The sequence below is a fragment of the Mobula birostris genome, chromosome 6, assembly GCF_030028105.1.
Source record: "Mobula birostris isolate sMobBir1 chromosome 6, sMobBir1.hap1, whole genome shotgun sequence".
NCBI classification, from domain to species: Eukaryota; Metazoa; Chordata; class Chondrichthyes; order Myliobatiformes; family Myliobatidae; genus Mobula; species Mobula birostris.
In genome coordinates this window covers 165,139,602-165,161,301 of record NC_092375.1, presented here as the reverse complement: position 1 = coordinate 165,161,301, position 21,700 = coordinate 165,139,602, and the positions used below count along the sequence as shown (strand labels likewise).

The window sequence follows — 21,700 nt, the reverse complement described above, 5'->3', positions numbered from 1 at the left end:
AATGATATTTCTCCAATTCATTACAATGAAAAAAAAAGAAAAACAGAATCAGACAGCTTTAAAAGGAATTGTCCATTCGCAATGCCCATTTTGGACAACTTCTTAAACTAATTACATCCTAGATGTATTTAGAAACATTAAACAATGTTTATGTAAGTTTGCATGATACATACCGTCAACATCTAAAGATACTGTTGATGAAATGGAACCACCTTGATTGATTGCTCTGACTTGATATATAGTTGCATCATCTCCTGTGACGCTAGAAATTACAAGTTGATGGTAGCCTCCCTTAAATTCCTGGATTTTTATCTTTTCGCCATCAGGTTCAATTTCCTTTCCTTGTCTAAACCACTTCACAATAGGTTTGGGATTACCAGTAACCTTGCAAACAAATGTAGCATTGCTCTTATATTTCACACTTAAATTGCGAATTTCTTCTTTAAACTGTGGTGCCTTGATAGGTACATCGCACATTGGAACAACAGGATCAGATATTTCACTCCAGTCACTCTCGCCACCAAGATTTTCACATTTAACACGGAACTCATACTCCAAGCCTTCAATAAGGCCTTTCACCGTGTAAGCTGTTTCGTGTATTTCATCAGTTGTTACAGCTATCCATTTATTCTGCTTTTTCTCTCGCTTTTCAAGGTAATAATTTCTGATCTTTGCGCCGCCATCACTGGCAGGAGGTTTCCATGAAACCACACAAGAATCCTTTGTAACAGCAGCTATAATAGGTTTGACTGGACTTCCTGGCTTTTCTGTAGACAGAAGTAAGTGAAATATATTAAATTTTAGAATACATTATTACACAAGGAACAACTTAGTTTATGTAGACACTTACCATATGGACTCTTGATGATGACGACAGAGGAAACTTCCAGTGGTTTACTGACACCAAACTGATTTTGAGCAGAGACACGGAAGTAGTAGCCAGCATTGTCAATGAGGTTTCCAATTCTACAAGATGTGCCAGCAATAGCAGAGGATACCAGATGCCATTGTTCACCTTCCTTGGCTTCACGTTTTTCTACAATGTAATTGGTAATCATTGCACCTCCGTCATCAAGTGGTGGCTTCCAACTGATTACCGCAGAATTCTTCAGCAAGGCATCAATTTCTATTGGTCCTTCTGGCATATCTGGCTTATCTGTATACAGAAAGTATTAGACATTTTGTTTTCATGTAAAACACTTACCATTAGTTTTAATCGAACAAATAATATGCACTATTAAATATGATTACCTTGGATTTCTACATTAAATGTTGTATCAATTGTTCCAAATGAATTGCTGAGCTGCACTCTGTATTTTCCAGCATGGTTCTTTCGATGAATATTTTTCACAACAAGGTGAGTGTAATGCTCTGTATTTTCTATTGAAATATTATCTGAACCTGACAGAAGTTTCTTTTCATGGAACCAACGAATAGCAGGTACTGGACGGCCAATGTATGCAACATGGATACGAAGACTTGTACCGATGCTTACAACGTACAGCTCTTTTAGTGGAAATCCAGGATGGAATTGTGGAGCAGCTTCAAGCAATACGTTACCACTGACCTCAGTTTCACCAACATCATTAGTAGCTTTGCAGGTATACAGACCTTCGTCATCTTGATCATCGGTTAAAATGGTGATTGAATGATTACGGCCATCTGAACTCATTTTGTACTTGCGGCTTTGCTGCAACTCCTTTCTAAAATGGTACCACTTAATTTCTGGAAGTGGTCTACCAATTATCTGACAAGTCAGTTTGGCAGGTTCACCCAACTTGGCGACAACCTCTGCAATTTCTTGTTTAACACTTGGTTCTTCCCCAGCTGTTGACAAAGAAGAGGAAACAAGTGAGTTTTTTGTAATGACACAAAAATCATATTATTTGAATTAAAGCATAAAAAAGTAATACACACAAGTCAATTTAGTCTTTATTGCCATAAAGGTTCTACGAGGTCTGCTGATTCCTGTCTCATTCTCTGCAAACACTCTGAATTCATATTCTGTGGCTTCCAGAAGACCGCCTTGTGTAAATTGTCTGTCTTTTATTCGTTCCTTACTGCATTTTTTCCAAGCACTATCACCAGATTGGCGATACTCAACCCAGTAACCAATAATTTCCTTGCCACCATCACATTCTGGACGATCCCACTCAATGGAGATGCTATCTTTTGTGACAGAAATTACCGTAATCTCTCCAGGTTGGCTTGGTTTATCTGTGGAAATATATTTACTCATTAAAATCTGGTAATTTTGTCATATTTGAAATCACACCATTTTAAATCCCATATTTGTGTAATGTATTAACGTAGATTGACTGACACATACCAAAAGGATCCTTGCATTGAACAACATCAGATGGTGGGCTTGGTTCACCAAGACCAATATCATTCTGTGCCAAAATACGGAACTGGTATTCAGCATCTGGAACCAGCCCAGAAACAGTGTACATTGTTGTGGTAATATGAGTCTTGTTATGCCGCACCCATTTATCTGTAGTAGACTCTTTGCGATCGATAAAATACCCGGTAATACGCGATCCACCATCATCCTTTGGTCTTGACCAGCAAAGGGTGACTGAACTCTTGGTGACATCCAGTATTTCTGGAGGATTGCTTGGAGGCTCTGGTGGATCTAGATTAACCATTGTGAATTAATAATCACAGCAAAATTTAAGTAAGTTCAAAATAAAAATATATTTTTACTTAAGGTTACTATGAACACTGTTATACTTACTTAGTGGTGTTTTTGGTACAACTGGCTCCTCTGACTTCAGAGATTTACTGATACCAAATTGGTTTTCAGCAGAAACACGGAAGTGGTATTCGACATTTTCTTTCAAGCCTCTGACAATAACAGAAGTCTCCTTTACTTGAGAATCAACAGTGTACCAGGCAGTTTTGGATATTTCTCGTCTCTCAACAATATATCTCATAATATCAGATCCACCATCATCAATGGATGGTCTCCAACTTACTCTAACCGAACGAGCTTGAATATCATCAAATTCAAGTGGACCTTGTGGGGGATCAGGATTGCCAATCACTTTCACCTTAATGTATACTGTCTTTTTGCCACATTTATTTTCAAGAACAAGGTCATATGTGCCTGAGTCTTCTCTGACTGATTCCTTTATCACAAGTTCAGTGTGGGTATCAGAAGTTGCAATCATTGCACGCTTGCTAATATCACGACCTTCTTTTGTCCATTTGCAGACAGGAATAGGTTTGCCTTTAATGGGCACTGTTAGTTTGATGGCTCCACCTTGCCTAACAATCAGCCCTTCAAGGTATTGATGATCAAGTTCAAAATCAGGATACTCTGTAAGAAAAAAGTAATTAAGTTTTATTTTAAAAAGTAAGCGAACAATATAGCAATGTTACCCACCAGCTGGGTTTACCTATTAGCTATAAATTTACTGGCCCCATCTGTACTTCAATCAATGAGAGCTCAATGATACAAAGCTTGTACGTGCCTGGCAGAATAAAAGGTAAAGAAAACAGGTACGGGGAACGTTGGTTTTCAAGAAATATTGAGGCTCAGGTTAAGGAAAAAAAAAGAGGTGCACAGCAGGTACAGGGGGTAGGAACAAATTAGGTACTTATGAAGTAAAAGAAATGCAAGGAACACTTAAGAAAGGAATCAGGAGGGCTAAAAGAAGGCACGAAGTTGCCCTAGCAGACAGGATGAAGGAAAATCCTAAGGATATGTTAAGAACAAAGGAATTGCAAGGGCGAAATAGGTCCTCTGGAAGATCAGATTGGTAATCTAGGCAAGGAGGCAAAAGAGATGGGGGAGGGCTCAAATGGATCTTTTGCATTTGTAGTTACTCAGGAGATGGACACTGAGTCCATAGAAGTGAGGCAGAGCAGCAGTGAGGTCATGGACTCTACACAGATTACAGAGGAGGACATGTTTGTTGTCTTGTGTCAAACTACGGTACACAAATCTCCAGACAAGGTGTTCTGTCAGACTCTGTTGGAAACAATTTCAGAAATTGCTGGGGTCCTAGCAGAGATATTTATATCATCCTTAGTGACAGGTGAGGTACTGAAGGATTGGAGGATAGCTAATGCTGTTCTGTTTTTCAAGAAAGGTGCTAAAAATAAGCCAGGAAATTATAGGCCAGTGAGCCTGACATGAGTGGTGGGAAGATTATAGTAAGTTATTATAAGAGACCAGATGTATGAGTATTTGAATAGACGTGGTCTGATTAGGGATGGTCAGCATGGCTTTGTGTGTGGTTAGCTCATGTCTAACTAATCTTATAAAGTTTTTCGAGGAAGTTATTAGGAAAGTTGATGAAGGTAAGGCAGTGGATGTTGCCCAAGTGGACTTAAGTAAGGCATTTGACAAGGTCCTGCATAGGAGGTTGATCATAAAGGTTCAGTCGTTTGGCATTCAAGATGAGATAGTAAACTGGATTAGACTTTGGCTTTGTGGGAGAAGCCAGAGAATGATAGTAGATGGTTGTCTCTCTAATTGGAGACCTGTGACCAGTGGAATGCCGCAGGGATTGGTGCTAGGTCTGTTGCTGTTGATCATCTATAACTGGATCAGCAAATTTGTGGATGACACCAAGGATTGGGGTGTAGTGGACAACAACAAAGACTATCAAAGCTTGCAGCAGGATCTTGACCAGCTGGAAAAATGGGCTGAAAACTGGCAGATAGTATTTAATGCAGACAAGTGCAAGGTGTTGCACTTCAGTAGGACCTACCAGGATAGGCCTTAGCCATTGAATGGTAGGGCAATGATGAGTATGGTAGAACAAAGGGATCTGGGAATACAGGTCCATAATTACTTGAAGATGGTGCAGAGGAAGACAGGAGTCATAAAAGCTTTTCGCACATTGGCCTTCATAAATCAAAGTATCGAGTACAGGAGATGGGATGTTATGTTGAAGTTGTATAAGACGATGAGGCATAATTGGAGTACTGTGAGCAGTTTTGGCCACCTACCTACAGGAAACATGTAAACAAGGTTGAAAGAGTACAGAGAAAATTTATGAGTTTTCAGGACTTGAATTATAAGGGAAGATTGAATAGGTTAGGACTTTATTCCTTGGAACATAGAAGATTAAGGGGAGATTTGATACAGGTACATAAAATTATGAGGGGTATAGGTAGGGTAAATGCAAGCAGGCTTTTCCCATTGACAAATAAAGGTCATGGGTTATGGATGAAAGGTGAAAGTAGACCATGAGGGAAAACTTCTTCACTCAGAGGGTTGCGAGAGTGTGAAATGAGCTGCCAGAGCAAGTGGTGCATGAAAGCCTGATTTCAATGCTTAAGAGAAGTTCAGATAAGTACATAGATGGTAGAGGTATGGAGTGGTATGGTCTGGGTGCAGGTTGATGGGAGTAGGCAATTTAAATGGTTTGGCATGGACTAGAAGGACCAAAGGGCTTGTTTCTGTGCTGCACTTTTCTACGACTGTATGATTTGCTGATGGTCTAACGGGTTTAAACTGAATCATTGCATTGAAAGATAGAGGTTGTCTTTCATATTAATAAATGCCCGACAAATGTGAATTTGCCTTTGTAATTCAACAGACTTGGCTGATTACAAAAGATAAAAACTTTAACATTTCTCACCGAGCATTTCAGTCACTTTAACAGTTCCTGGAACATCAGCTGGCTCACCAGGACCACCAGCATTAACTGCTTTAACACGGAACCTATACTCAGCACCCTGTGGCATGTGAGTCAGTGTATATTCACAGATCTTTGTTGGTGTTGTGTTGCACTTAGTCCATTCATACTGATCAACTTTCTGCATCTCAATAAGGTATCCTGTGACCTTGGAACCACCTTCCTCTTCTGGAGGACTCCAGGCAACAGATATTGATGTTCTAGTTGTGTCTGTAACTCTCGGATTCTGTGGTTTCCCAGGTGGATCTATAGAAACAGTAAATAAGATTAGCCATACAAATTATAATGTAAGCAGTATAATTAAAATACATTTACAAATGATACTCAGTTAATTCAAATAATGTCCAACTGAGGCAACTGAATGTTAAGATTCGGTCTATGGTTTGTATTAGTTGATTTGTTAAGTTTACTACTGGCCATGGATAAAGGTTCAGCTCTTTTTGACTAGTGAGGAAACAATCAAATAGGACATCTATTCCTTGATTGCTATTTAGCGACTCCTAATACAGGTGTATGTAGGATACCTTGTCAATATAGTTTGACGTTTTCCATCAGATGGTAGTACTTGGAGGCAATGCAAACAAATTTCATCTGACATTTTTATGACCACAAAAATTTTTTACCAGAGATACGTAGTTAAAAATCTTAACCAATAGATTTTCATATTTAGAAATTAACATTTAAATTTACACATTACCTATTGGATCCATGGCAACTGCAGATTTGGAAGGCCTGCTAGGTTTGCCAGCCCCCCTAGCATTCACAGCGGTCACACGATGTTCATATTCTAATCCTTCTATGAGTCCAGTGGAACGGTACCTAGTCATTGTCACGAGCACTTTGTTGACTCTCACCCATCGATCAGCCCTTAGCTCTTTGCGCTCAATGATGTAACCAGTAATGGGTGAACCACCATCTTCAACTGGTGATTCCCAGGTAATTGTCATACCATCACGAGAGAAATCAAATACATGAGGTGTACCAGTGGGGCCAGGCACATCTGTAGAGAAAATTATGTATAAAATTATCATCCAGTATTTCATAAAGAAATCCTTATAAAATATTTCTTGAAAAGTATTATTAAACATTGGGTGATTGTAAGAATTCTAATAGTTCTATTGTTTAAGAAAAAGTGTATTCTCAAATAATTTGTCTAATATTGTAATCAGTGATATTCTTTTATTTATTAATATTTCTGAAATTGTTATCCATTATAAAAGTCAATGGAATGAGATTTATAAATTTATCTTTACAAAAAGAAATCCATATTTTAATATTCTGGCCTTTAATTATTGGTAAAATGCTCTAAGTTTGCACTTACTAATGGCACTCTTGCATTCCACAATGCTGGACTGTAAGAACGATCCAATGCCATAACGGTTTGTGGCAGCAACACGGAATACATATTCAGTGCCTTCAGTTAACCTCGTAAACTTGAATGTATTCCTGGTAACAGATTCAGACACTGACAGCCATCCTGGGCGATGGGCATCACGTTGTTCCACAACATAACCACTGATGGTTGCACCACCATCATTCTCTGGTGGTTCCCAACTGATGGTGACAGTGGTGGCATCGACTTCATCAATTTTAATTGAGCCGCTAGGTGGTCCTGGCTTATCTGTAAATTAATTAATACATTTATGCAAGACTTAAAAAAATAATTGTACTGCCATGGGCAATTCATTGCCACATTTGTAATAGTTTTATATAGAATTTGAAAGAAAAAATCTTACCAAGAATGATTACTTTGATGGATTCGGTGATAGTTCCAGCAACATTTTTTAGTTCAAGCATGTAGTCACCAGTATCATCTATGGTAGTTTCTCGTATAGTAAGATTGATTACCTTGGCAGATCTTTCTATTTTGGTGCGATCACTTTCTTTAATTTTAGTACCTTCAAAGAACCATGATGCACTAGGAGGTGGACGTCCACTAATTGGAATAGATAATTCGATAGGCCTGCCAGCATGTACGCTGACAGTTCTTTGAGGTATGCCTGCCAAATCAATCGTTGGCATCACTGTTGGAAAAGAGATACAAGGATAAGATTAATTTATGGAAAATTATTGTTACATTCAAAATATATTTCATATTAGTTCTTAAGAACTAACATGTAAATAATAATACCTACCCTTTTGATCAAGCACAGTAACAGCAGTTACAGTCTCTCTTGGTTCACTGACACCTTTGTCATTCTGGGCCCTGACTCTGAACAGATACTGTTCAGATTCATTCAGGGAAATCATAGTATGCTCAAATACTGTGTGTTTTAGAGTTGCAACTTTCATCCACCTTTCTGTGCCAGCTTTGCAAGCTTCAATGACATAACCAGTCAGTCTGCTACCTCCATCATGCAGTGGTTTTTCCCAGGCTAGTGTGACTGTAGATTTTGTGACATCAATTACATCCAACTTCTGTGGGACCATCGGAACTTCTGAAACCAGTACTGCATCAGTGGTTTCACAAGGTTCACCAACGCCATAGATATTTTCAGGTGATACTCTGAAATAATACATTGTACCCTCTGTAAGTCCAGTTATTCTATAAATTGTCTTGCTGCACTTAATTGTAACAGTCTTGAATGCTCTCATAGCAGCTTCCCGTCTCTCAATTATATAATTGTTGACTGGGGCTCCACCGTCAATCATTGGGACATCCCATGTGATGACAACAGAATCTCTTGAGACTTCCTTCACTTTAACAGCACCAGGTGGGCCCGGTGTATCTGAGAATAGAGAAGTATGTTTTGAGACCTTTTGCTATTTTTTAAGAGTCTTGGAAAAGTCATTAATGAAACAGAAGTTTGAAAATATCTTGTTTTACATACCATATACTTTGACAACTATAGTAGCTGACTTCTTGCCTGAAGGATTTTCAGCCTCAATGGTGTATTTGCCTGCATCATAACGATTTACCTTGTCAATTACAAGCAACGTGTAAGAATCTGTTGTATCAATAAAACCACGACTGTAGAGGTCAATGCCTGGTTTACTCCAAGTTAACACTGGAGTAGGTCGACCCGCCACTGACACCATTAAGCGGAGTGAGCCACCAGCTCTGACAGTGACTGTCTTTTTGAGATCATCTGCAAGTTCAAGATCTGGCATTTCTGGAAAAATAATATGAAATAGAGGTTAATATCAACTTGCAATCGACCAGCAATAAAACCCTCAAGATATTCTAAGCCTTCATTGAATAAAATCTTTCTGAGGAATAAAAAAAACTGTCAGTTTATATTCCTTACTAGATATAATTAAACACAGGCATACTCTGAGTACTGGCTATTGATGTTTTATTCCAAAAATTAAAGGCACCTTTTCAGAAAAGTGTGGATAATCATAAGGTAATTGAACTGTCTCTATAATAACACTTACCTATTCTTTCTACAGCTTCAATTACAGCAGATGATTCACTGTATTCACTCGCTCCATTAATATTGGCAGAAGCAACTCTGAAGAAGTACTTCTTGTTGGTGTGAAGACCTGTAATGGTATATTCCGTATTTCGTATGTAGTCTGTAGTATGTGCTCTATACCACTGTTCCATATTTTCCTCTTTCATTTCGAGTATGTATCCAATAATATCAGAACCACCATCATACATGGGTTTTGTCCATGCTATACTGATACTGTGTTTGGTTGTATCTACAACTCTTGGTGCTGAAGGTACTCCAGGTACATCTATAATATAATTTAACAGATTATGTTCATAGGTATTTGTAAAGATTTACACTTTTAAGAAACTAAAGAAAACATGACACTTACATGTGGGTTCTTTGCAAAGGATGTATTGTGATGATTCACTTGGCTCACTGTTACCAGCTGCATTTACTGCTGAAACACGGAACTGGTATTCACAACCCTCCATCAAATTTGTAACCTTGAGTCTTGTATCATAAATAGTAAAGTCTTTGTTGACTCGAGTCCATCGTACACTACGTTTTTCACGTTTATCCACAAGATAATTACTAATTTCTGCTCCACCATCAGTTTCAGGTTTCAACCACTGGATAATAATGTGTTCTTTTCCAACTGCAACAACCTCTGGTTCTCCAGGTGGTGATGGAATAGCTGTTTAAAACAATTTTAATTTTAATAATGATTTTGCTACTACATTACCAAGATTAATACTTCTCTGAAAATTAATAAAGAATCATCACATAGTACTTACTGTATGATTTTCTGGCTATGACTGCTTCAGACTCCAAAGGCACACCAGGCCCAAACTTATTAACAGCTCTCACTCTAAAAACGTATTCATTGTTCTTTATAAGTCTTGTAACAACAGTAGAAAGAGCCATGCATTCAGCTTCAACAATTGCCCAGTTAAGTCTGCTCGTCTCGCGTCTCTCTACAATATAGTGTGTAACCTCTGCACCGCCATCTTCCTTTGGCATATTCCATGACAAAGTACACTTCTCTTCAGTTAACCTGCTGATGCTAAGTGCACCCTCACAGGGTCCTGGTGAATCTAGATAGAGTTTGGAACATAAAAATTAGGATGCATATATAGCCAATATTATACCTTGTTAGTTAAATATATTTCAAAAATTATATCTTTAATTCATAACAGAAAACATACCTAGCACTTTAACATTTACAGACAAAGTCTTAGCTCCACTTGGATTTTTCACAGATAGTGTATATTTTCCGGTGTCATTTCTGTCACAGAACTTGATAATGGCAACCGCACGCTTGTTGGTGTACTGTAGAGATATTTTCTCACAAAGCTCTAGTTCTTTGTTTTCTTTAGACCAATAGACTTTAGGATCAGGTTTCCCACCAATGAAAGCATCAAGCACCAAGTCTGATCCCGCCCTTATGGTAATAATTTCTCCAAGTAACCGACTGTCCAGTTCAGCTTTAGGAGGTACTGTAAATAAAAACAAAAAGCAATGAAAAAGATGTTTTTGCATCAGCAAGAAATTGATAGATATATGCTATATGTTTGACATCAGCATACCATATTCATCTTTGCATGTGACTGGTCCAGTAGATTCAGATGGTATACTAATGACTCCAGCTGCATTCTTAGCTAAAACACGGAATTCATAAACCTCCGATTCACTTAGTCCTGTAACAGTGTAGAAGGTATCGGAGATAGTGGTGTAGTTGCACTTCAGCCAGCGGCCGTCACCAGCTTCATTATAAGGCTTGCGTTCCACAATGTATCCAACAATTTTACTTCCACCATCATGGATTGGTACAGTCCATTTTAGCGAAACTGAAGACCGATTAACATCTGTTACCTCTGGTTGACCTGGAGGATCTTTATACATTTAGACAAAGGGAAAATTAAATTTCAATTGAAATCTGAAAGTATTTGCAAATATATAAATTATATTATTTCTTTTCTTAAACTGTTGATCTTACCAACAGGATTCTGAGCCATTACTAGTCTCGAAGCTTCACTTGCTTTACTCAAGCCAGCCGCATTCATTGCATAAACTCTAAACTGGTATTCCAAGCCTTCCACTACCGTAGATATTTTGTAATGGCAATCAATGCATGGTATTTTATTCTCTTTCACCCAGAGAATGCTGTTGCGTTCTTTCTTTTCAATCCAGTAGCCTGTAACTTTGCTGCCACCATCATGATATGGATCTTCCCATTGGATAGACATGGCGTTAGCAGATACAAAATTCACGATTGGCCTGGTTGGAGGGCTTGGTGGAACTACAGTATGTAGAAATAATACAATTAATAAGTTCTCTGCAAGTTTCTTTACTTAACTTGCCTTAACAATGAAATGTTTTAGTTTTTGACTTACCAAATGGATGTTCAGCAACCACAGGTTTTGACTCCAATGGTTTACTGACGCCAAATCTGTTTTCTGCACAAACTCGGAAAGTGTATTCCATGTACTTTGCCAGATGCGTGGCTTTAATTTGGGTGCGTTTTACACTGGAATTGATGAGCTGCCATGCTGTGGTACCAGATTCACGTTTTTCTACAATATAGTTGGTGATATCAGCACCACCATCATCTTCAGGCTCTGCCCAGGACAAAACACATGAATCGGCAGAAACAGATGAGATACTCAAAGGTCCAGTAACTGGACCTGGTCGACCAATAACATTGACAGTTACAGCAAAGGTCTTGATTCCTGCTGTGTTTTCAAGAGTCAAGTAATATTTCCCTGAGTCACCTCTCATACAGTCCTTCACAGTCAACGTAGTTCTCTCTTTTGTTGTACTGATACTGACCCTATCAGTTTCCTTTAGTCTCATCTCCTCAAGCTTCCACGTTACTTTAGGTGCTGGACGTCCACTAATAGGGACATCTATAGTAAAGGTAGTTCCCGATTTGCAGATGATTGTTTGATTGGTGATTCCAGATAAATCTGCTTTGGGCTCTATCTGTGGTTCTTTAATAATGACAGATGAAAATGCTTCCCTTGGTTCACTGAAGCCAGCATTATTTTTTGCTCTGACACGGAATTCATACTCTGTGTTTTCAACAAGTCCATCAATCTGAAGTGTAAGGAGTTTGGTTTGACCACCGTCAACCCAGTGATCTGAACTCTTTTGTTTCATCTCCACTTTATAACCAATAATTTGACTGCCACCGTCATGCTCTGGTTTCATCCAAGCCAAGACTGCAGAGGTTCTGCCTGTATCGACAATATCTAGTCTCTTAGGTGGTGCTGGCTCCTCAGTGGCTACTATAGGCTCGGTCATTTCATATGGTACACCAAGGCCATATTCATTTTCTGCTGTGACCCGGAAGAAGTAAGGCAGTCCTGCGAGGTCTTGCACCTTGTAGATCTGTCGGGTGCACTTGCTACTGACTTCTTGCCAGCTGCGCCTACTGGCTTCACGCTTCTCAATCACATAATGATGGATACGTGAACCTCCATCGTGAATAGGGGCATCCCACATCAAAGTAATTGCACCTTGAGTGACATCTTTGAATGTAATTGGTCCTGGTGGACCTGGAGTGTCTTGTACTTTAACAGTGAAAGTAATAGACTTGCTACCATTGCTGTTTTCCACGGTAAGAGTATACTTTCCAGCATCATATCTATTGCAGTCCTCTATTGTTAAGGTGCTGTTTGTGTCTGTGGTGTTAATATGGACATGTACACCAATGGATGAATCTGCTTTTTGCCAAGTGGCAACAGGAACTGGCCGACCTTGGAAGGCAACACGTAGCTGAATTGTACTGCCAGCTCGAACAATATGAATTTGTTTGAAACTGGCATCTGTCTCAATTTCTGGTGCTGTTAACCTATCTGTAGCTAGTACTGGAGCAGAAATTTCACAACTTTCTCCTTTTCCTGCACCATTAACAGCACAGACACGGAACTTGTACTCTTCACCAGACTGCAATTCAGTAACTGTGTAATTGGTATTGACACACGCTTCTATGTTAACCTTGTGCCAGTCTCCAAGACTGGCCTTGCACATTTCGATTATATAGCCAATAATTTCCATGCCTCCATCAAAGACAGGCCGAGCCCATTCCAAACTTACAGATGTCTTGGTTGTATCTGTGACTTTAACAATGGTAGGTGCACTTGGTGGATTTACTGGCTCTCTACATTTAATAAGTCTAGAAATATCACTTGAAGGGCCCACCCCAGCCTTATTTTCAGCCATGACACGGAATTCATATTCATTTCCTTCTGTGAGGTTAGCCACTTTAAATCGGTTTTCAGTGATTGGTCTTTTGCTGGAAACTTTGACCCAGCGCAAACTCTTCTTCTCACGCCGTTCAAGGATGTAATGCAAAATTTCATTCCCTCCATCTGATTTTGGTCTTGACCAAGTAAGGGTAATAGTTTCTCCTGAAACATGAGTTGGTTCTGGTATACCAGGTGCATCAGGCACAGCTGTGAAACAAAAGAAAAGTTAACTAATTAGAACTGGTTTGACAGATAAGGACCAATAAATAATTACTTCCAATTGATTGCCAATAGAGTAGAGTGTCAATTACAAATTCTGAAACAGACGTACTATATCGCATCTGTGCAATAACTGGCTCTGAATCGAGTGGTCTGCCAACGCCAAATTTGTTGACGGCTGAAATTCGGAATTGGTACTCATTCCCCTTAATTAACTTGGTGACTGTGTATGAACAGGCTTCACAATCATCAGTGACCAATGCCCACGTAAGTCGAGTTGTCTCACGTTTCTCTATTACATAATTGCTAATGACAGCACAGCCATCATTATCTGGTGGAGTCCACCACAATGTAAGTTTTTCTCCGGTAATGTTGGTAAATCGAATAGGTCCAGCCGGTAGTCCAGGGGTGTCTAAACAAAATCAGAAATGTTAGTGCTCCAGGAAGTGAACAAAAATATTCAACACACTAAAATATTAAAATGAGAAATTAAAAGAGGAACGTAAGTTGTTAATTTCCTCTAAGTACCTTGAACTCTGACATGAATATCAGCTCTCTGGATGCCTGAAGCATTCTTGGCTTCCACAGTATATATGCCACGATGGTCTCGGTTGCTATCTCTAACAAAGATAGAACTAGACCCAATTACATTGGTGATATCCACCATTAATCTCTTCTCAATTTCCTTTCCATCCTTATACCAGGTTACTTGAGGTAATGGGCGACCTCTGACATGCACCTTGAGTCGAATACTCTCACCAGATTTTACTGTCACGCCTTCAAAATGTTCAGCACCAAATTCAATTGATGGTGGTACTATGAAAGAAACAGATGAGTTATTGCCAAGTTGGTATTTCAAAGATACTACAACTACATACAATACCATATACAAACTAATTAGCTTTTATATGTACTTACTGCTCTCATCCCTTGTCATGATGTTTCCTGATGATTGAGAAGGTGGACTGACTGTGCCAACAGCATTTCTAGCAATGATACGGAATTCATAACGATCACCAGGACTAAGGCCAGACACCGTATATTGGCATTCAGTGATATCAATAAAGTTGCACCGCAGCCAGCGACCTCCTCCTTGCCGCTTTTCAACACTATATGCCACGATTTTACTACCTCCATCACGAGGTGGTGGATCCCACTTAAGTGTTATAGTTTCTCTTGTCACGTCAATATAATCTGGTGTGCCAGGTGGATCTGATGAAGAAATTTTACAAGTAGTCAGGATAAGGAGTAACAATCAATAATCAATGTTACCTATTATGCTTCAATATAAGTAATACAAAGATGGATAAATGTTACTTACCAACAGGTGAGACAGCCAAAGTGAATTTGCTTGGTTCACCAGCTGGGCTCAATCCAACATCGTTTTCAGAATAAACTCGGAATTGATAGTCCAGGCCGTCAGTAAGTCCTAAAATTCTGTATTCTCTGCCAGAAATAGGATTTCTGTTGACTTTTTGCCATAAGATGCTGTTCCTTTCTTTCTTCTCAACATGATATCCAGTGACTTCTGAACCACCATCATATAAAGGTGCATCCCATGAGATTGTCATACCATCACAAGTGACATTGTATACAACAGGCTTTCCAGGTGGTCCGGGAAGTCTGAACTGATGTTTTGCTATAACTTCCATTGAATTAAGTGGCTGGCTTACTCCATATCTATTTTCAGCATAAATTCTAAATTGATATTCTAGATCTTTAACCAGTTTGGTAACTTTAGTGGTTGTCCTGGCCACACTAGAACAAACCACTTTCCAATTTGTTTGTGAGGTTTCACGTTTTTCAATGCTGTAGTTAGTAATTTCACTTCCTCCATCATCATCAGGTGCATCCCATGAAATTATGACACTTTCAGATCTGATTTCATCAAATCTAACTGGACCTTTAGGCTTTGATGGAGGACCAAGGGTAATTACAGTGAAGTTGAATGACTTTCTTGAAATTGCATTATCTAGGATCAAGGTGTACTTTCCACCATGTTCTTTCTTGACATTCTTGATACTTAATGTGATTTTGTTTTCTGTTTTTGTGTACCGGATTTGTTCACTTTCTTTTAATGGAATATTGTCTTTCTCCCATTTGATACTTGGTCGAGGTTTACCCCTATACGGCAGATCAACGTGAACATTATGTCCAATTCTTACACTAATTTGTCCTCCTGGTATTTCAGATAAGTCAGCTTCAGGTGAAATGACATAGTCTTTCACGGTGATAGGTGCAGTAATAACACTATCACTCAACCCCTTTTCATTTTTCGCAAAGACTTGGAACTCAACTACTGTTAACTCCTTTAATTTAGTAATTTCGAAGGTACAGACTTTGGAAATTCCAGCATGTGACCATTCTTTTTCCTCTTTCAATTTCTTTTCAATTATATATTCTGTAATTATGCTGCCTCCATCGTAGTCGGGCTTGTTCCATTGTAACAAGACAGATGACTTTGTTGAGTCTTTCATCACAAGATCCTTGACTGGCCCTGGTACTTCAGTGGCCTTCACTGGTTCTGAGGTCTCACAAGGCTCACCAGTTCCATTCTCATTCTCTGCCAGTACTCGGAAAAAGAATGAGCTCTTCTCTGACAAGTCGGTAATCTTAAAAGTTGTATTGCAACATTTGCTTGTGACACTTGACCAGGCCCTTTTTGTTGCATCTCTCTTTTCAATCACATAATTGACAATTTCAGCACCACCATTAATGAGAGGTGGTTCCCAAACTAATGTGATTGTACCTCTGGTCACGTGCTTAACATGTAACTTCTGACAAGGTCCTGGAGAATCAAGGACTTTCACACTTACAAATGTTGATTTGGGTTCTCCAACACCATTTTCAATTGTCAAAACATACTTGCCAGTATCTTCACGGGTGACCTCAGGAATAGTGAGAAGTGTAGATGACTCAGTATTATAGATGGTGTATCTTTCATCAGTGTTAATATTTTTCTCATCCTTTCTCCAGGTGACATTTGGATGAGGACGGCCTTTGAAAGGTATCATAATTTCTACATTTTCTCCTGATTTTGCTGTTATGGAAGTTCTGAGTGCAACATCAAGATCAATCTCTGGCTCCTCTGCAGAATATAAAGATATAAATAAAGATCTGAAAATATTCAAATATAGACGTTATATAGAATCAATGCATTTTATACGTCATGGACTTACCCAGTATGTCTTTAGCCTGCACAGGTTCTGCCATTTCAATTGGCTCCCCTTGACCAGCAGTATTAACTGCGCTAACACGGAAGTAGTAGTTTACACCATGTGTTAATTGGGACACAACATATTCTGTAGTTCTGACTTCACCCTTGGAAGTAATTACTGTCCACTGTTGCTCTTCAGCTTCCTTCTTTTCAATGATATAGCTTGTTATTGTGCTTCCTCCGTCATAGACAGGTTTAACCCAGCCAAGAGTGATGGAAGATTTAGTACTGTCAACGATCTTCAGTTTGGTTGGTTGGCCAGGTGGATCTACACATAAAAGTGAGAGCATTTGAATGAATTAACAAGTAAGACGCAGCTACTTTTTGCTTAATATTTGCACACTTCACATTAATTTTACATACCAATTGGATCAGCAGCTTTATAGAAATCAGAAGAATCAGAGTAGGGACCTTCTCCTGCTGCATTGATGGCAAATACTTGGTACTGATACTCATTTCCCTCTGTAAGCCCAGACACCTTTTGCCTGGTGTCACGGATGGGTTCTTTGGTAACCTTAAACCATCGTAAACTCTTTCTTTCACGTCTTTCCAAGATATAGCCTCTGATTTCATTACCACCATCAACAGTGGGTCTCTTCCAGCTTACAGTCATTGTTTGCTTAGTTATCATGGATACTTCTGGCATGCCTGGTTGCCCGGGTGTAACTATTGAAAAAAGTGTATGTAATTAACCTTTATGTAAATATTAAGAAAAGTAGTCATTGTAAAAATAACTCGTTTTGTTTTCTTACCAAATGCATTCTTAGCAATAACAGCATCAGATTCCAGTGGATCACCAATACCATATTTGTTCACACCCCGAATACGGAACACATATTCATTGCCTTTAATGATATTCCTTACAGTAACAATAGAATGCTCCAGCTTTTCTGAAATGAGAGACCACACAACTCGACTTGTCTCACGTTTCTCAACAATATAGTGGGTGACAGGTGCACCACCGTCATCTGTTGGAGCATCCCATGCGATTGTGATCTTCTCAGCTGTAACACTTGTGAAGTTTACAGGCCCAAGTGGGGGTCCAGGTTTGTCTGTGGAGTAGAACAAAATCAGTGATGAACTCCTGAAAAATGTATTGTTCTACAGATAGTCTTCAATTTATAAGAGCCCAAACGATCTACATACCTAGAATTAGTAACCTGATTGTTGCTGATGCTGAGCCTATGGGATTTTTAAGCTTGATTTCGTAGCTTCCACTGTTGATACGACTGGCATCCTTAATAATTACTGCTGCAGAGTCAGTTGTGTTTTCAATAAAGACCTGTGAACTTGTCTCAAGTTCTTTACCATTTTTATACCATTCAATTGATGGCAAAGGCTTTCCAGAGACACCGACTTTGATCTTTATGGCTGAACCGGCCTTAAGTTTGACAATATCCGTATACTCCAAAGGCAAGTCAACCTCAGGGGCACCTATGCATCACAGTTAATAACAGCATTATTATTAGAAATACTAACCACAAAAATCCTCAAAATTCAGATGTATTGTTATAAAAAAAGTTACCAAAGGTATCATGGCACGTAACAGGTCCAACGACTTCAGATGGATTACTTATTGAACCAATTGCATTCTTCGCAAACACACGGAATTCATACTGTGCATCTTGAGTCAAGCCTGATACAGTAAATTGAGTCTCAATAACATTTGTAAAGCTGGCCTTCGTCCATCTACCATTCGGCAAATCACGTTTTTCAACGATGTAGCCAGTAATCTTGCTGCCACCATCATAAGCTGGTCTCTTCCAGTTGAGGCTGACAGAGGTCTTGGAAATATCTGTTACACGTACATTGGATGGGATCTCTGAAAAACAGGCATGCCAGAAGCGTAATTATCTTATCATACTTAACAAGTATAGGCTTAGCCTAAGCAATAATCCAATTCTACACTGGAATGAAAAGAACAAAAGCACAATTTGAGTGAATACCTACCACAAGCATCAATTGCAAGAACTTGATCAGAAGGATGGCTAACTTTGCCAATTCCTGCGTCATTTTCTGCATATACACGGAATTCATAGATAAGTCCACTACTGATATTTGTGACTTTGAAGTGTGTTGTACGGATGATGGTCTTGTTAGCTTTCTGCCATAAAATGCTGTTCCTGTCCTTCATTTCTAAATGATAGCCAATTACATGGTTGCCACCATCAGAAACAGGTTCATTCCAACCTACTGTTATACTTTCCCTAGTGACATTAGTAACCCATGGAGTTGACGGAGGACCGGGTGTTGCTGAAAAACACAGGAAATATACAGTTAGCGGTGTGAGCAGATAAGGATTACATGTTTTGTTAAGATGAATAATTGTGGAACAAGAGTAAACAACTTACTATATGGCAATTTGACGGTGACACACTTGGAGTCAATATGATCACTGATTCCAAAACGGTTCTCAGCTTTGATGCGGAACTGATATTCCTCTCCAGTAGTCAGCTTCATGACTTTGATTAAACTTCTTGCTACAATAGCAGATACTTCTGACCAAGCAGCTGTGCTGGTTTCTCTTTTCAAAACAATGTAATTTGTCACCTGACTGCCACCATCATACGTCGGTGGGTGCCATCTCAGTGTCACACTATCTTCAGTGACATCACTAATATTCACAGGGCCCACTGGTGGTCCAGGTCTGTCCAGCACTACAATGTTAATGAAGGACTTTGTAGTTCCACTGGAATTGGCAGCAGTAATATCATATTGGCCAGTATCACTGGCAACACTTTCTTTTAGATTCACAATAATGCTTTCTGCAGTCATTTCGGTGTTAAATCTCATGGATGACTTCACAGGAGTGCCATCTTTGGACCAAGATATTTTAGGCTGTGGCTTGCCAGAAACTGGAATTTCAAATTTTAGATTAGATCCAGCCCGAACATAAACAGTGTTACGTGGGAAGTTCTTCATATCAATTTCGGGTGATTCTGAAAACAATTGGAATAAAAAAAATTAGCCTAATTCAATGAGCAAATCCTAAAATTCAAATTGCTACTGGCCTGAAACTAAGATACCTGAAGCTTCCTTTTCTTCAAACAACCACATGAAATATAATAACTCACACGACAAGTGTTAACATGATAATTGAAAAATAATTACCAAGTTGTTCTTTAACTGTTATTGGTAGAACCATTTCCTTCGGATCACTTAGGCCAGCTTGATTTTCAGCAGAAACTCTGAAGAAATAGTCAACATTTTGTTTCAAACCATGTATAACATGATGTGTAGTCTTCACAATGGCACATTTAACCCACTTTTGCTGGCCTTTCTCAAGAGCTTCTATGAGGTAGCCTGTGATCCTACTGCCTCCATCATGTTCTGGCTTTGACCAGGCAAGTGAAACACTGTCTTTTGTTACATTTGTAACTCCAAGTCGCTCAGGTGAGCTTGGATTTTCTGAAAAAGAGTATAATACATTATTACTGCTTAAATTAAGAACACGAGAAAAAAAATAATTACAATTAACTGCTTAAAACAATTTTTTTTGCTAAATTTTGGGCACTTCTTTTGGCTTCTCTATATTTTATTTCTCCACTTTATTTTCACTCCATTAAAACATGTTATCTTTATTAAATGAACTGGTAAAGACTGGAAGTGCATCATATTAGGAATGAGAAAAGAAACCTATACCTGACTAAAACATATATAATCCTATGCCTTTTAAAAAGAAGCACTGCAGAATGTTAAATCAATGTAGTTATGATGAATTTCTATAAAATATTAGTTTAGCCACAACTACAGCATTCAAGACAATAGGAAGAATCTAAATGTTCCAGTTATGATGCCAGAAAAGGTTTACTAGAAAGGTGATGTAGAATTTCAGTTGATGGAGATAGACTCAAGAAGCTAACTTTATTCTCCTTTGAGCACCAAAGGTTCAGAGGTGAATTAATAGGAGTATTCAAAATTATTAAGAACTCAGCTAAGGTGAATAAATTTAAAACGTTTTCATTGATGGAAGAAATTAAAAACAGAATTAAGGCAATAGATCAAAGAACCAGAGATAACATTTGGAAAAACTCTTTCGTAATGTGACAACTCACAGTTTGTACAGTGACTGAGAGATAATTTGCTAGGGAAAGCTGAATTTGACCTGGGTTACATGTACAGACAACCAGAGCAGATTCAAATTGGCCTAATAGTTACCTCCCATATTCAGTGAGTCTGATTCCACATTCTGTTATATAATGGGACGATATTAATTTAAGCCACTCAACCCAACACTGAATAGCCATCTCATGAAGTATCTCTGGCACACAAACCAATATGACCCTTACAAAAATAAATAAATATTCCTAATGCTTAAGCCAGCTCTCTCTGAGAGGCTGTGAATCATAACAATTGAGCAACAAAATGCTGCTAACATCTTGATAATTTAGTGGATACTGGGATTGACTGAGTACTAACTGTTGTGTAATGCTGTTGTGCTAGAAGCAGGGGAGCCAACTGACATTACACCATCATTTCATCTTGCACACTCCAAAATGCTAGAACGCTCACTCTCTTCTTCCAGGTTTATTTTCAGCAAAGCGGTGTGCCTGTTATTTTCTTCAAGCAGGCAAGCTGCTATGGAGGCTCTACTAATATGGCAGCTCACCAATGAAGCCCAAGGCCCAAATTCTGCTTGCCTTTGCCTTTCAGTCCTGCACACTTTGAGGAGACATTGGCACATACACAGCTAAAAAGCAGTCATGCTAATTTTTTTTTTATCCCCACTGGTCACAACTATTGTACCATGCCGTATTTATATTTAAACATAAAGCCGTTTGCTCTTGTATTTAGCAGATGGTTCATTGTAATCCTGCAATGTGAAAGTAACCAGGAGGCCCTCTGAGTGATCACTAAGCTGATCATCTCTATGCTTGAGAAACCATATTTATCTGTACCACAATGCTGATGTAGTGGCTTAACTGAAAAAAGTAGTTTGGAACATTGGAAATTATGCAAAAGTTCTGTACTAATTTGAAA

The 21,700-nt window shown here is 38.8% G+C and overlaps 1 protein-coding gene across 1 annotated transcript in view; it reads right to left on the bottom strand.

Moving 5' to 3' along the window:
• Window positions 1-21,700, bottom strand: part of ttn.2 (titin, tandem duplicate 2) — a 391,135-nt gene that overhangs the window by 12,552 nt on the left and 356,883 nt on the right. The window contains exons 246-276 of the mRNA XM_072261778.1: window positions 19,832-20,128; window positions 19,072-19,659; window positions 18,671-18,973; window positions 18,246-18,542; window positions 17,867-18,154; window positions 17,473-17,772; window positions 17,084-17,386; window positions 16,683-16,988; window positions 14,825-16,591; window positions 14,422-14,715; window positions 14,032-14,319; window positions 13,616-13,915; window positions 11,428-13,491; window positions 11,031-11,333; window positions 10,621-10,926; window positions 10,240-10,530; window positions 9,829-10,128; window positions 9,423-9,728; window positions 9,033-9,338; window positions 8,486-8,767; window positions 7,790-8,383; window positions 7,391-7,678; window positions 6,976-7,275; window positions 6,352-6,654; window positions 5,598-5,900; window positions 2,738-3,322; window positions 2,330-2,635; window positions 1,918-2,217; window positions 1,252-1,827; window positions 851-1,156; window positions 174-767 (exon numbers count right to left, since the gene is read on the bottom strand). Coding sequence (XP_072117879.1) covers window positions 174-767; window positions 851-1,156; window positions 1,252-1,827; window positions 1,918-2,217; window positions 2,330-2,635; window positions 2,738-3,322; window positions 5,598-5,900; window positions 6,352-6,654; window positions 6,976-7,275; window positions 7,391-7,678; window positions 7,790-8,383; window positions 8,486-8,767; window positions 9,033-9,338; window positions 9,423-9,728; window positions 9,829-10,128; window positions 10,240-10,530; window positions 10,621-10,926; window positions 11,031-11,333; window positions 11,428-13,491; window positions 13,616-13,915; window positions 14,032-14,319; window positions 14,422-14,715; window positions 14,825-16,591; window positions 16,683-16,988; window positions 17,084-17,386; window positions 17,473-17,772; window positions 17,867-18,154; window positions 18,246-18,542; window positions 18,671-18,973; window positions 19,072-19,659; window positions 19,832-20,128 — 13,944 coding nt within the window. The remainder of the gene's footprint in view (window positions 1-173; window positions 768-850; window positions 1,157-1,251; window positions 1,828-1,917; window positions 2,218-2,329; window positions 2,636-2,737; window positions 3,323-5,597; window positions 5,901-6,351; window positions 6,655-6,975; window positions 7,276-7,390; window positions 7,679-7,789; window positions 8,384-8,485; window positions 8,768-9,032; window positions 9,339-9,422; window positions 9,729-9,828; window positions 10,129-10,239; window positions 10,531-10,620; window positions 10,927-11,030; window positions 11,334-11,427; window positions 13,492-13,615; window positions 13,916-14,031; window positions 14,320-14,421; window positions 14,716-14,824; window positions 16,592-16,682; window positions 16,989-17,083; window positions 17,387-17,472; window positions 17,773-17,866; window positions 18,155-18,245; window positions 18,543-18,670; window positions 18,974-19,071; window positions 19,660-19,831; window positions 20,129-21,700) is intronic.